Genomic DNA, 16,359 nt, shown 5'->3' with positions numbered 1-16,359 from the left:
TGTATGAACTGAGTAGTTAGTATCAAATGAAATAAGATGGAACTGCTCCATGCATTCATTGAATAAACAACTATTTTCTCATTACCAGTATGGTATTGTTTAAATTGTACAGCTTTTTGCACATCTTTGTCAGGGGATTCCAACAATTCTGGACCTGAATGTACCAGTTAATTGTAATCATCTCTCTCCTTATGTCTAGTCAAGCCAGGTTGTGGAGGAGAGAGACAGGGATGAACAGGCTATAGACTACGTTGCCCATCCTGAGCCTGCTATGATGCAGATGTTTTTACATCACCACCCAAAACAAGATTCAGCCAAGAGCGAGTGAGTACACTGGTCCACTTGTCCATGGCACTTACTACCCAGCTTTGTAATGGGTTAGGGGGGGGAATAGTACAGTAGGTACGCATATTTAAGGGGACCGTAAGGATGGTGTACTGGTGGGTGGTGTCCGACCGATTATAGTGGGCCGGTCTGGGCCAAAAAAATAAATGGACCTCCCTAATTTCTAAACCCTGGCTACGGCCCTGCACTCGCCATACCTTGGCAAATAAATATGTAAAAAAAAAAAAAAAAAAAAAATTACAATTTTTTATGTTGATTTAAAATTCGAATGTCAACATTATGAACGAAGCTTCGAACTATTCGGTACAGACCTAGCATGTTTTGATATTGTCAATTATCTCACTTTTACTAGGTGACTTTTACTGTGACTAACTGAAATATGCCCAAATAAAAAGGAAAATGGACATAGGCCCTAGGGACGTTTTTTTATCAAAGGGCAGCAGAGACAAGTGATACAGGGACACAGGTAAGGTCTGGCTTAGTGATTATAACAGTGCAGTTCAGCATTCAGTAACCCATACTTTTTGTGAACATGTTTTTGATACTACATTCTGTTGAACACACACCTCAAAACCGTACCTAAGGAAAATTGGCTCAATTGCAAGAAAAGTAATAGATAGTTATGATATTACATTCTGCATAATTTGTATGCAAAATATTGTTAGTTCCCTGCTTTAGTCTGTTGACACATTTCTATACTAAAAATGCTTGTGTAGTCCTGTGTCATACCTAAATGTCATATAACTGAATTGTATAGAAACAACTCACCAAAAGTGACTATTGCACAACTGATTTGACAAAAAAATCCACCAAGGGGGGGAAACACCCCCTTCACACCCCCCCCTCCTCGCCATACCTTGCCTTTTAGTGAAAGGACGCCACTGTGTCAGTCTGCCATGTGTTCATCTCTACAGCCGTGTGTCTGTTCTGCTCTGAAAGGTCGACTCTGAACGGACCAGAGGAAGAGATCAAGCAAACCAACAGCAAGGTCATCACAGTTCAAATACAAACAGAAGAAAATTATTCAAGAGAAACACAGAAATGAAGAGTCAATCAAATTGTTGATGCTGATTTAACCATGAAACGGTTTGCAAGCGTACTGCATTGTGTGATGATGTAGAAATGATGTAAATATTTAACTTTTTTTTTCTTTTTTTCATAAGACATTTTATTTTATATGACACTGGTGATAAAACACATCCTTTGTTTTGTTTTGATTTATCTGTCTGTATGTTTGGTGTTTTATCTTTTACTGTTTTATTATTGAATGAATGAACCTATGTAGTTTGACTGATAGATACACAAAATGGGTTTATTTATGTTGATTTAATTTAGTTGTGTTGATGTTTCCATTTTTGCAAAATGGGTATATTCTGTTTGGTTTTACGCAATAAGTCTATCGGTGTGTTGTGTGTGTGTAGGGGCAGGTATATATAAGAATTTTTCTTCTTCCTGTTCCTTTCGGCCATGGAATTTGGTGAATTATATTAATATGTACTGTTGGACTGTGGTAATTCCATGTACGAATAAATAAATGATGATGATGATGATGATTGTATTTTAATGTGGATGTTTGAGACAAATAACTGAAATAAATAAAGATTTATAATTAAACCCTTGATCCAAACAACCATATGAATCCCCTTTGGACAGTGCATGTATTTGCAGTTTTAAAATCAACCATTAACTTGGAGTGTGAATGCGATATATCACCATAAAGTACTCAACCTCTACTGTCTTTAACTATGAATGAACATGGGCGGCTACGTGGCGTAGTGGGCAAGGCGCTCACCACGAAATCTGGAGACGCTGGGCTCGCCTGTTCGAGCCCAGCGCTCCACATTTGCTTTCAGTTTAGCTGGTCGTCCGTACTAATACACATTGGCCGTATTAGGGGGTGGGAAACTGATGGGTGGGGATCGGGCGTTGTGGACAGCGACTCCTACAGGTCGGTTGGTGCGCCTGCGCAGTGGAATCAGGAAGTGTCGGGGGCAGCGTGAGCCTCCCACGCGTTACTCCTCACCACTGAGAGATCGAGCTGCGCAGGTGAAAAGATGCGACTGCTGTTAACTCAAGTACCGGAGGGGACTTGTGCTATGTAAGTCCACATTGCAGCCGGCTTGTGGGAGGCAAGAAACAGCGTTCGTGACAGGGGAGGGTTGAATTGGATGATACGAAATTGGGATGGGAGAAAATATAGAAAATGGGAGAAAAAGTGGATCAAAAAAAACTATGAATGAACACAACACTCTAACTTACCATCTTTAGATAATAAAGTACTCAACTCTCTACTGTCTTTAACTATGAATGAACACAACACTCTAACTTACCATCTTTAGATAATAAAGTACTCAACTCTCTACTGTCTTTAACTATGAGTGAACACAACACTCTAATTTACCATCTTTAGATAATAAAGTACTCAACCTCTACTGTCTTTAACTATGAATGAACACAACACTCTAACTTACCATCTTTAGATAATAAAGTACTCAAGCTCTACTGTCTTTAACTATGAATGAACACAACACACTAACTTACCATCTTTAGATAATAAAGTACTCAACCTCTATTGTCTTTAACTATGAATGAACACAACACTCTAACTTACCATCTTTAGATAATAAAGTACTCAACCTCTACTGTCTTTAACTATGAGTGAACACAACACTCTAACTTACCATCTTTAGATAATAAAGTACTCAACCTCTACTGTCTTTAACTATGAATGAACACAACACTGTAACTTACCATCTTTAGATAATACATATACTCAACCTCTACTGTGTTTAACTATGAATGAACACAACACTAACTTACCATCTTTAGATAATAAAGTACTCAAGCTCTACTGTCTTTAACTATGAACACAACACTCTAACTTACCATCTTTAGATAATAAAGTACTCAACCTCTACTGTCTTTAACTATGAATGAACACAACACTCTAACTTACCATCTTTAGATAATAAATACTCAACCTCTACTGTCTTTAACTATGAAGGAACACAACACTCTAACTTACCATCTTTAGATAATAAAGTACTCAAGCTCTACTGTCTTTAACTATGAATGAACACAACACACTAACTTACCATCTTTAGATAATAAAGTACTCAACCTCTATTGTCTTTAACTATGAATGAACACAACACTCTAACTTGTTATAATGTGACTAAGTCTCTACTTGATAACCTATCAGTATGTTATAATGTGACTAAGTCTCTACTTGATAACCTATCAGTATGTTATAATGTGACTAGGTCTCTACTTGATAACCGTTACCAGTATGTTATAATGTGACATACTGAAGGTCTCTACTTGATAACCGTTACCAGTATGTTATAATGTGACATACTGAAGGTCTCTACTTGATAACCATATACCATGTTATAATGTGACTACAGGTCTCTACTTGTTTGCGTTTGAGTCCCTTGATAAAACATTCAAGAACTCCTGTTCGAGGTTTAATCCACAATAGACCTACAACATCAGATTTGTCCGAATGTATTGGCAGCTATTCTTCAGACTGAGGGTAAATGTTAAAAATGAATGTTAAAAGTGAATGTTGAAAATGAATGTTAAAACTGTATGTTAAAAGTGAATGTTAAAAGTGAATGTTAACAGGAATCTGGCAACAAGTCAACAAAAAGTAAGGAAAATATTTTATTTCAGTGTGTTCAAACCTCTGTTTCTCTAATACATTAGCACGCAAAGTGATTTTTCGTTATTGACATAGCAACTTCAGAATGTTACCTTTCAAAAGAGACAGACCCATGCATGTGCTATAAGTATAAAATATAAAGCTAAGATTTGCAAAAAAAGGTATGCAATGCAGCAAATCGCTTTCTGCAAAATGGGGGGTAAAACAAAGGTGACGACAGTCGCTGACTGTCTGTGTTTGATTGAAATGATTTGGAAAGAGCAGTTTGAAGCACTTTCAAGGGACGCCTCTCTCTCTCCATCTGACCACTCCTCTGTCTGCTCTGCTGACGGTTATCTGGTTATGTCTCCTCGCGCGTAAAACGCTGCGCACGCTGCGTCCTGCTGGGGACATGCGTGCGCCGTCGACGGTCGCGTTCATTCTGCGCCTCGGCGCCTCGGTGCGGATCGATACTGATTATTGGGACTGGTGTGTGAGCTGAGGCGTCCTTCAGAATCGAGGAAGCACCGGGCAGGACTGGTGTCAGTGGTGTGAGAGTCCATCAGATTCAGAACCGAGGAAGCACCGAGAAGGACTGGTGTGAGAGTCCATCAGATTCAGAACCGAGGAAGCACCGAGAAGGACTGGTGTGAGAGTCCATCAGATTCAGAACCGAGGAAGCACTGAGAAGGACTGGTGTGAGAGTCCATCAGATTCAGAACCGAGGCGGCACCGAGAAGGACTGGTGTGAGAGTCCATCAGATTCAGAACCGAGGAAGCACTGAGAAGGACTGGTGTGAGAGTCCATCAGATTCAGAACCGAGGCGGCACCGAGAAGGACTGGTGTGAGAGTCCATCAGATTCAGAACCGAGGCGGCACCGAGAAGGACTGGTGTGAGAGTCCATCAGATTCAGAACCGAGGAAGCACCGAGAAGGACTGGTGTGAGAGGCGTCCAGCAGAACCAAAGGCGGCACCGGGCAGGACTGGTGTTAGAGGCGTCCAGCAGAACCAAAGGCGGCACCGGGCAGGACTGGTGTGAGAGGCGTCCAGCAGAACCAAAGGCGGCACCGGGCAGGACTGGTGTGAGAGGCGTCCAGCAGAACCAAAGGCGGCACCGGGCAGGACTGGTGTGAGAGGCGTCCAGCAGAACCAAAGGCGGCACCGGGCAGGACTGGTGTGAGAGGCGTCCAGCAGAACCAAAGGCGGCACCGGGCAGCAGTGAGATCATTGCTGGCGTTATAAATATCTCTCCTCCTCGCCGGCAGAACAACCCCAGCAGCTCCTGCGGCCGCGGGGGTAATAATGCCCACCACCACCAGTGCATGCGTGTCGCGCACGGAGCTCAGAGGCGACAACAACACGCTGGAAGCGGACTAGAGGAGGAGACGCATAATTAGACCGTTTGGGGAAGAATGAATGTTCCTCTCTGTCTTCTTCTAACAGTCGCTCACTTCATCTGCGCCGTCGGAGCGGAGCAGACGAGTAAGCAGAAACTGGTGGAGGACGGGACCAGGTCGAAACACCTCCTCGTGGAGCAGGACGGGACCAGCACCGGGTCGGGACGCAGGACTTGCAGGCTTTACTGCAGGGTTGGCATCGGCTTCCATCTCCAGATTCATCCCGAGGGCAGAGTCAACGGCAGCCACGAGCCGAACCAGTTGAGTGAGTTATTCTATATGTACCTGCTTTTCACTGCAGGGGTCCACTGCAGGACACACTGTCCACACTGCCTGCTAAACTATACACGTTAAAACACGTTCGAATGTATATGTTCCTACGTGGAAACAGTTGATTATGTCCGCGTCCCCAGCCTTCCAGTGCCTTAAGTCACTGTGGTCATTCAGTCAGTAGAGAGCCCGATAATCTAATGTAGGAGTCTGTGCACCAGTCCGCCTATACTTAGTCTGCCTGTGAAATGCATTGTTTGTGTATCCATTTACGACGTTGGCAGGTATACTGTACGTGTGTGTGTGCGTGTGTGTGTGTGTGTGTGTGTGTGTGTGACTGTGTGTGTGTGTGTGTGTGTGTGTGTGTGTGTGTGTGTGTGTGTGTGTGTGAATGAGTAACAGGTGCGTGAGGACACTAGGATGTTTTGGATTGGGGACGGGAACGACTGTCATCACAGCGATGCGGCGGGTTGTCATTATTAGTTGGGTTACTGTCCACCAATTTAGTACAAGTTTGACCCCCTTCTATGACAGGTGCCACGTGTTTGCAATGAAGGTGTAGAACTGGGTATCAAGATACTCCCTTATAAGATTTATAATAAGATAAGATACTCCTTTATAAGATAAGATACTCCTTTATAAGATTTATAAGATAAGATAAGATACTCCTTTATAAGATGAAATAAGATATCCTTTATAAGATAAGACAAGTCTCCTCTGTCAGTCTGTGGAGGGTGTAGACTATACCACATGTCTCCTCTGTAGGTCTGGGGAGGGTGTAGACTACCACATGTCTCCTCTGTCAGTCTGGGGAGGGTGTAGACTACCACATGTCTCCTCTGTCGGTCTGGGGAGGGTGTAGACTACCACATGTCTCCTCTGTCAGTCTGGGGAGGGTGTAGACTACCACATGTCTCTTCTGTCGGTCTGGGGAGGGTGTAGACTACCACATGTCTCCTCTGTCAGTCTGGGGAGGGTGCAGACTACCACATGTCTCCTCTGTCAGTCTGGGGAGGGTGTAGACTACCGCATGTCTCCTCTGTCGGTCTGGGGAGGGTGTAGACTACCACATGTCTCCTCTGTCGGTCTGGGGAGGGTGTAGACTACCACATGTCTCCTCTGTCGGTCTGGGGAGGGTGTAGACTACCACATGTCTCCTCTGTTGGTCTGGGGAGGGTGTAGACTACGACATGTCTCCTCTGTCGGTCTGGGGAGGGTGTAGACTACCACATGTCTCCTCTGTCGGTCTGGGGAGGGTGTAGACTACCACATGTCTCCTCTGTGGGTCTGGGGAGGGTGTAGACTACCACATGTCTCCTCTGTCAGTCTGGGGAGGGTGTAGACTACCACATGTCTCTTCTGTCGGTCTGGGGAGGGTGTAGACTACCACATGTCTCCTCTGTCGGTCTGGGGAGGGTGTAGACTACCACATGTCTCCTCTGTCGGTCTGGGGAGGGTGTAGACTACCACATGTCTCCTCTGTCGGTCTGGGGAGGGTGTAGACTACCACATGTCTCCTCTGTCGGTCTGGGGAGGGTGTAGACTACCACATGTCTCCTCTGTCGGTCTGGGGAGGGTGTATACTACCACATGTCTCTCTTTAGTTTGAGGACAATCCAGGCAATGTTTATGAGAAACCTAATTGAAACCTAACTGTAATAAGTTATGACAGCATTTTTATGTTTTCAGGGCGCGCATTAACAAACTTGTCCATATGAAACACCGGACGTACACACTACTTACTTAAAGGCCCAATCCGTGATCCAAATGTAAACAAAGGGTAAATGGTAAATGGTGCAATTATATAGCGCTTTTATCAAAAGCGCTTTACAATTTGTTCCTAACATTTGACCCATTCACACACAGACGGCGGAGGCGGGCATGCAAGGTGCCAACCGACTCACCGGGAGCAGTTAGGGGTTAAGTGTCTTGCTCAAGAACACTTCGACACGGTTCCCGGGAATCGAACCGGGAACCTCCAGATTAGCAGATGATTGCTCTACTTCCTGAGCCACTGTCGCCCGTCACCAAAATTGGAAAAATAGGAAGGGAGACGTGTCTTTATTCTACAGTGAAATGGGTTTTTGATACAAAGACCAACACTGGAAAACAGATACATACACATTTTTAACTGTGTCTGCTATATTTTGGGGCTATATTGTTTGTTTGTCTGCAATAGAATAGACCCATATCCTAGGGTTGACTGATATGTTAGTGTGTCGGTATTGGCTGATATGGAGTTGCATTGCGTTGCTTTTCATGCTAGCTCACATGGAAAGGGCCTCCAAATTCACAGGTATTTTGAAGGGGAAAATACTGTAATATTTTACATCCAAAGATTTGCAATACCGTGTCAGGCAAAAAGTAAACCTGCAATACTTGTTTTCTTACCACTAGAAGGCAGCAAGGAGACATGTAAACAAACAGCTTGTGGCACTTCCCGATTGTTAACACATTGTCTGCCACGCAGTATGCCCATCTTTGTGCCCAGTCTGCCAGCGCTGTAAGCCTATGGAGATGTTTACCTTCTTTGCAGGGCTATAACTTTTTAAATATTATAGCTATATCGACATTACGATGGCCCATTCAACATTGGGTATCTATCGTGCCGGATGTGGGAACGTTATATTTTTTCATTCATACATTGTTGTGTTAATACCGTCGTGAATATAAGTATGTTTTTAAGGTTTTCTGCAGTAATTCCTAAAATGCGAGTTATAGGCCCCGACGCATATGATAGATTATCGATTGGCGTTTCTTTCCTATACACGCTATATTAAAAAATTCAAATGTATATGATCGGTATACATTATGCTTCATCATGCGTGAAGGAAAGGGGGGGGGGTCGTTTATAATTCCTTGATCATCAGTGGCGGCTTTATTTAGTATGGGTTGATACGTTGATCAGACTGATTGCAAACAAAGAAATGGACAATCGGGCTGAAAATAACGTTAGATTCCTCTTACCGTTCGCCGATGAGACTGGAGGAAAAATATTCCAATTATTTGACGTCGATCTGCTAGACCCATTTCCCGTTTGTATGACGCAATAAACGCCGAAATCATATTGATTATTGCGTTTCGAAAGCGATCCCAATGCACTCGATTGTGTATCTAGACCCACGTTACAATATATCTCTGGCGGAGGAATTTCCCTGATGCACCGAGCGCCACTTCCGGTTTGGCGTGGAGTGTAACTCGCCCGAAATCCACCAGGCGGAGGTATTGAGGCGTTGCAATATCAGAACAGGGTCCAGCTGCATCCCGGAGGGAGGCTGGATGAATTATGAATGCCATGGTGAAAAAATGAAATATTGATCCCAAAAGCGAATTCCCTCGTTGTTGGCGCACAACGCATGGCGGGCAATAACGAGTATACTCGTTGTTGGCGTCCAAAGTGTTAAAGGTAGAATCTGTAATGCTGCCAAACAGTGACCTCTAGGCAAAAGAGCCCCGCTGGGTATCACACTTTGTTTACATTTTTTGTTTTGTTCTGATGTGTGGGGATAGGGGAGGGGTTGCTGGCCACGCCTCAGGCTCTGCCAAGAGAGGTCTGGACAAATGAACACTATAACCCTTTCACTACCACACTACCAAATGGTTAACCCTTTCACTGTGACACTACAGAAGGTTAACCCGTTCACTACCACACTACCAAATGGTTAACCCTTTCACTGCGACAATACAGAAGGTTAACCCTTTCACTACCACACTACCAAATGGTTAACCCTTTCACTGCAACGATACAGAAGGTTAACCCTTTCACTACCACATTACCAAAATGGTTAACCCTTTCACTGCGACGATACAGAAGGTTAACCCTTTCACTGCCACACGACAAATGGTTAACCCTTTCACAACTACACTACAGAAGGTTAACCCTTTCACTACCACACTACAAAATGGTTAACCCTTTCACAACTACACTACAGAAGGTTAAGCCTTTCACTACCACACTACAGACGGTTAACCTTTCACTACCACACTACAGACGGTTAACCTTTCACTACCACACTACAGACGGTTAACCTTTCACTACCACACTACAGACGGTTAACCTTCTTTATTACATGGTGTTTTAACATTCGCCGAAATGCTTGATTGTGATTGGTCAATAGCCCCTGACAGCGGTGAATAATTTTTCGATAACCACCGGTGATTATTGTTTTTCGCAGCTGTTCGCAATCAAGCCCACTGACACACACTGCAGCAGTGCAATCAGTCCACACACCTGCCGGCGATAATAATAACTTTATTTGGGCTGACAGCGGACGGAGCCACAGAACAACTGTGTCTGCATTTGATCTCGTCTTGTCGATGGTGTAAAATGAATTAGGTATATTGTTAGTAAGTTAGTCATGTAATAAGCGGGATAATGTATAGCTATACTCGGTCATTGTCGCAAAATAATTGACCTTCACTGACGTTTAAAACACCTCAGCGAGGCGCCTCGGTATTTTAAACTCTGTGTCGGTCAATTATTTTGCGACAATGACCTCGTAGCTATACATTATCCCTTACGTAGTGTGGTAGTGAAAGGGTTAACAAGTTACTAAACCTCTACCCACACAACAGACCAACACTAGAGGTCACTGTTTGATGTTTGCATTACAGATTCTATCTTTAAACAAGGTGACAATGGCCAAAATGACCAATAGTGAACTTTAGATACTCAATGTACAAACATAACACTGTTCTGACGCACAATATGGATGTAATTAAGACATTTACTGAATTTATTTTTAATGTATAGGTTTATTCAATCTTTACTTCATCTCGTAGGACCATTCAAGCTCTTTTTTTCTCTATTTACAATGACGTAGAGAAATACAACATAATAAATACAGAGACAATACAGATAGAGAAATGTCAATCAATTAAACATTTAAAATTAGGGCTGTCAGTTTATCGCGTTAATTAGATTAATTAATTACACAGGAAATTATCGCGTTATGAAAATTAACTCAAAATTAATTACAAAAAAACTTTTTTTTTTTTTTTTATAAATAACATTTTTTTTATCTCATTCATTCCATAAGAACGTAGAATACACATTACAGACTTTTTTTTATATGGTCCATTTGCATGTTCTTGGTATATGATTCTAGGGACATCTATGGATCTCAGGGAATGTATTCCCAGTGTCAGAAATACTGTGTCTGTTACTAGGCTTGAGTAAATTGTAATGAACCAAATGAGAATATCAATACAATTTTTTTTTATCTTTGACTGTGAATAACACCATGCTCAAATTGACCAGACCTGAAAAATCTAAGCAAATTAATAGATGGAAGATGATTAAACAGAAGGTTTTGTAGATACAGTACTGAATTCTGCCATCCGGACACATGCAATTTGAAATATGATTATAGAATATAGAATATCAGGCATAAAATGGTTATGCGATTAAAATGCGATTAATTAGATTAATTAATTACAAATCCTGTAATTAATTAGATTAATTTTTTTAATCGCCTGACAGCACTATTTAAAATAATTAAAAACAACTGCAGACTGTGGTGAAGTGGTTTGCTATTAACACATTAACTGCCACGCTTATATCCATCAATGTTTGATCACTGCCACCAGTCTAAGTCTATGGAGATGTTTACCTTCTTTGCAGGGCTATAACTTTTTAAATTGTATTGCTAAATTGACATTACTATGGCCCATTCAACATCGATTATCTATCGTTCAGGATGTAGGAACGTTTTACTTTTTCATTCACACATTCATACGAAAATACCGTCTAGAGCAGGGGTCAGCAACCTTTTTGACATGGAGTGCCTGTTTGAAATATAGTTGTAACTAGTGTGCCTCAACAATATTCCATGCATCGTAATTTTTTTTTCTCATAATCAGGTCTTTTTAATGATAATTTTTACATTATTACATCATTATTGTTATTGTTATTATTAACAATATTATTATGATGGTTGTATCAACCCTAAATCTGAGTTGGGGGGGGGGGGAATGCAATGCAGACAAACAGCTGCATACAGTGCGACCATTTCACTCACATTTGCCCATTCATTTTTGGACACATCACACACCATCGGTGAGTGTACTGTACGTGTGCTGTCATAGCTCCACCTACAGGCCTAATGGAGAACACCAGGATGTGAATGGAGGGTGAATGTGAGGTATATCGTGTAAATAAGTTTTGATTGATTGCAAGACTACACTGTAAAAAAGAATATAATAATAAGTTACCAGAACTTAAAAATATTTTGTTCAGTTACTGTGCATTAAGGTTTTCAGTTTTCAACCCATAATAAGTTAACAGAAAAATAAGTACACAACCACATTATTTCAACCTAATAAAACTATGTTTATTGTCATTGTTTTAAGAACACAAGTTGACTTGGTAATACTCACATTTTGAGTAAAAAAAATGGCTTTTAACATGTGCAATGTTCAATGAAATAGAAAAATAAATAATAAAATGTGTTGATTAATCCCACTGGTCACAATGGTGACCATAATAATGTTTTTGTTATAAGGCTCTGCAAATGTTACTGAATGATGTAGCAATGTATTTCCAGCTAAATTGAAATAATAAACAAATAAAGGGTCTCAATTAAATATGTGGTAGTAAAAAGAACCTGTGGGAGGATTTCAATAAGATAAATGCGACAACAGTGCAAAATATTTCACTATAATATTTAAAATCAAAAAAAACCAAAACAAATTTTTTTTTTTTTTCTTTTTTTAATGCTGCCCCCTGTGCCTATGCAAATGCCCCCGCGTGCCTATGCAGGCACGCGTGCCTAGGGTTGCCTACCCCTGGTCTAGAGTATAAATATGATTTTATCGTTTTCTGCAGTCATTCCTAGAACGTGAGATAAGCATAAATGCATATATTAGATTATCAAATGCTGTTTGATACCGATCCACGCTATATAAAAAATGTCAACTGTACATGGTCCTAAACGTTATGACTGATCATGCGCGGGTGAACTGGGGGGGGGGGGGTGTCGTTTATAATTCCGTGATCGTCGTTAAATGATTTATGTAGTATGTGTGATATATAGATCAGAGCAGTTTGCATCGATAATAATAAACAAAAACGCTGAAAGTCACGGCAGCCTCCTCTTACCGTTGGGCGATGATACTGGAGCAAACAGATCCCAGTTATTTGATGGGGATCGAGGCGATCCATTTCCGGTTTGTATAATACTAATACACGCCCAAATCATATCGACTATTGAGTTATGGCAGCGATCCATATCCACAGTGTGTGGCTAGAGTCCTGGGATGATATGCGAGTGGCCGGACGTAATTAGGAGGTGGCAGTATTGAAGCGTTGCAGAGTTGTGCTGAGTCCCACAGCATCAGACAAGGCTCCGTGAGTGAAATATGAATACCATGACGAAAATATGAAATATGATAAAAAATAACGTTGTACGCTGTGATCTGGCAGAATTAGCATGAACTTGAAACCTGTTGTAAGACGTTTTTGGCGCAGAAAGTGTTAACGATTTAAACGACTACTAGTATTACTAATGAATTGAGTTTTAGAGTGGAATATTACTATATAATTGCTATTTGATAGTTGCTGGGAACTATTGGAATACTAACCTCTCCTCCCCAAACATATGATTTTGCTTTTACTTAACACTTTGATTGCCTAAGGCTAAATTCATGATATACCATAGGTTGCCGGCTCTATTTGTCTATGGAGAAATTCCCCTTCTTTGCAGGGCTATAACTTTTTAAATTCTATTGCTAAATTGCCATTATTAGGGCCCATTCAAAGTCCTATATGTATTGTTCAGGGTGAAGCAACGTTAAACTTTTTCATTCACATATTCATACTAAAATATGATCTAAAGTATAAGTATGTTTTCATCTCTTTCTGCAGCTTTCTCCAGAACGTGATTTATAGCCCCAAATGCATTATATTGATGATCAAATACAGTTTGATAGCAATCGGCGCGATATAAAAAAATCCAACTGGACGGACTTCTGGAAGTTACTACACGTAATCTGATGTTGACCGGATGGCCGAGGGGGCGTTTATAATTCCGTGGGCAGCGTTATACCATTCATCTAATGTGGGTCAAATGTTCATCATAGCAGTTAGTATCGTACACATTGAAAAATAACGCTGAATCTTACCGTATCTTCCTCGCGCCGTTGGGCGATGAGCGTGGAACAGACATTTTCCTATTATGGGATATAGAAATATCCGGTCCATTTCCAGGTTGTATAATAATATATACGTCCAAATCATGTTGTTTTTTCGAGTTATTTGCAGCGATCGATGTTCACTGTGTGAAGACTGAGTCTCTCTAACACTAGCGAGTGCCCGGACCCCATATGGAGTGAGTCCTACCGGGTTAAAGGTAACATCCGTTTTTTCGATCTGCCGATCGGCCACCAGATGGCGGTCTTGAACCGCTAGAGGATTGAGAGGAGATCACACTTGTGTCTCAGGGCCCCCGGAAAGGAAATATGATTACGATCACAGATTTTTGAAATATTGATATCAAAGACGAGTTACGGCGTCTTCGGCAACTTGAGCATGGCGGGGAAGGATGCCTAAAAGCGTCTTCCGGCAGTTAAAGTGTTAATAGCGAACGTGATTGTTATGATTAGGGGAGTCCACGTGATTGTATTTATAATTGTTGTGTTTTGGAGAGTCCACATGGTCATATATACAGTATAATCTTTCATCCAGTGAGACTAGCGAGACCTTCCAGACACCAAACCAGGGGACAGTGTGAACCTTCATATCTGTGAGCCTTTATATCTGTGATGTAAAGGTGTAAAGGTACACGTATCCGTACCGAACCGTTTAAGTGTGTACCGTACCGTACCGAACGGCTGTGTAGTGTACTGAACGAATACAACGGTATGTTAACGACTACTTTTTTCACAATCTAATAGAATAATTATTATAAAAAAAAATTATTACAATTACAATTACTCCTACCGTGATGCACTCCAAGCTGCCAAATCTGCCCACTACTCCACCATCATCAACAGCAGCAACCGCAACCCCCGGACCCTCTTCTCCACTGTCAAGAAACTCCTACAACCCCCGGACAATAACTCACTCTCCTCCCCTGACCTCTGCAACTCGTTTCTCCTCTTCTTCAATAATAAAATATCTCTAATCAACAGCTCACTGACTGCCCGCATCGCCAATTCCCCCACCCTCGCCCCCCCCCCCCCACTATCATTTTCCCCCCACCTGACTCCATCCCTCCCACCCCTTTTACTGCCTTTGCCCCAGTCGACTCCTCCTTCATCACGGACCTCATGACCACCTCCAAGACCACTACCTGCTCCCTTGACCCCCTACTCTCACCAAAGCCTGCCTCCCTGCTCTCATCCCCCACCTCACCGCCCTTTTCAAACAGTCACTATCCCTAGGCCACGTCCCCTCCCCCTATAAACTCGCCGCTGTCACCCCTGTCCTGAAAAAACCCACTCTTGACCCATCCAACCTCTCCAACTACCGCCCCATATCCAATCTTCCTTTTTTCTCTAAAACACTGGAACGCATTGCTGCCTCCCAACTCCACTCCCATCTCCAGTCCAACACCCTCTATGAACCCCTTCAGTCTGACTTCCGTCCCGCTCACAGCACTGAAACTGCACTGGTAAAGGTCATCAACGACCTCCTCATCTCCGCTGATTCCGGTGCCCTCAACATCCTGATCCTACTCGATCTCAGTGCAGCCTTTGACACAGTGTGTCACTCCATCCTCCTCCAAAGGTTGCACCAACTGGGTGTTGAGGGCACAGCACTCCTACCTCACAGACAGACACCAATTCATCTCCCTCTCCGACCACACCTCCTCCCCCTCCCCAGTCACACAGGGGGTCCCCCAAGGCTCAGTCCTTGGCCCCCTGCTCTTCATCTGCTACATTCTCCCCCTTGGTCACATCATCCGTAAATACCACCTCAACTTCCACTGCTACGCTGATGACACCCAAATCTACATTAGTACACAATCCCCCCACAGCCCACCCCTCAGTCACATCGAATCCTGCATTACCGAACTCCAAACTTGGATGACTCACAACTTCCTCAAATTGAACAGTGACAAGACTGAACTTCTCATTATTGGCACCAAAACCACCCTCACCAGATCCGGACCCATCACACTCACCATCAACGACTCCACCATCACCCCCTCCCCCCTAGTCCGAAACCTTGGTGTCCTCCTTGACCCCACCCTCTCATTTGACCCCCACGTCCGCTCCATCGTAAAAATATCCTACTTTCACCTCCGCAACATTGCAAAAATCCGTCACTGCCTCTCCCCCCCTGCTGCGGAATCCCTCATTCACGCCTTCATCTCCTCCCGCCTGGACTATTGCAACTCCCTCCTCACTGGCATCACCTCCCGCTCCCTCCATAAACTGCAAATGGTCCAAAACTCAGCCGCCCGCCTCCTCACTAACACCCGGTCCCGCGAACACATCACTCCTGTCCTCCACTCCCTCCACTGGCTCCCGATCAAACACAGCATAAACTTTAAAACACTACTCCTCACCTTCAAAGCCCTCCACAGCCTGGCCCCCCCCTACCTGACCGATCTCCTTCTTCCCTACCGCCCCACCCGTTCCCTCCGGTCCTCCTCCACTGCCTCCCTCACTGTCCCGACATCCAAGCTTAAAAACTTTGGAGATCGGGCCTTCTCTCGTACTGCACCCCGACTCTGGAACTCCCTCCCCCAGTCCATCA

General features: G+C 43.0%; 1 protein-coding gene across 1 annotated transcript in view; it reads left to right on the top strand.

The window, feature by feature from the left end:
• Positions 1-5,402: 5,402 nt before the first annotated feature.
• The window catches only part of LOC311235138 (fibroblast growth factor 5-like), a gene marked incomplete at both ends in the record, with an annotated part of 56,686 nt that continues 45,729 nt past the window's right edge, over positions 5,403-16,359 (top strand). Inside the window, one exon of the mRNA XM_084322491.1 lies at positions 5,403-5,652. Within this exon, the coding sequence (XP_084178617.1) occupies positions 5,403-5,652 (250 nt within the window). The remainder of the gene's footprint in view (positions 5,653-16,359) is intronic.

The sequence above is a fragment of the Notolepis coatsorum genome (genome assembly GCF_963971535.1).
Source record: "Notolepis coatsorum genome assembly, chromosome: 10".
NCBI lineage: Eukaryota > Metazoa > Chordata > Actinopteri > Aulopiformes > Paralepididae > Notolepis > Notolepis coatsorum.
Note: the sequence above shows the minus strand (reverse complement) of the source record. Positions and strands in the feature narration are given on the sequence as shown.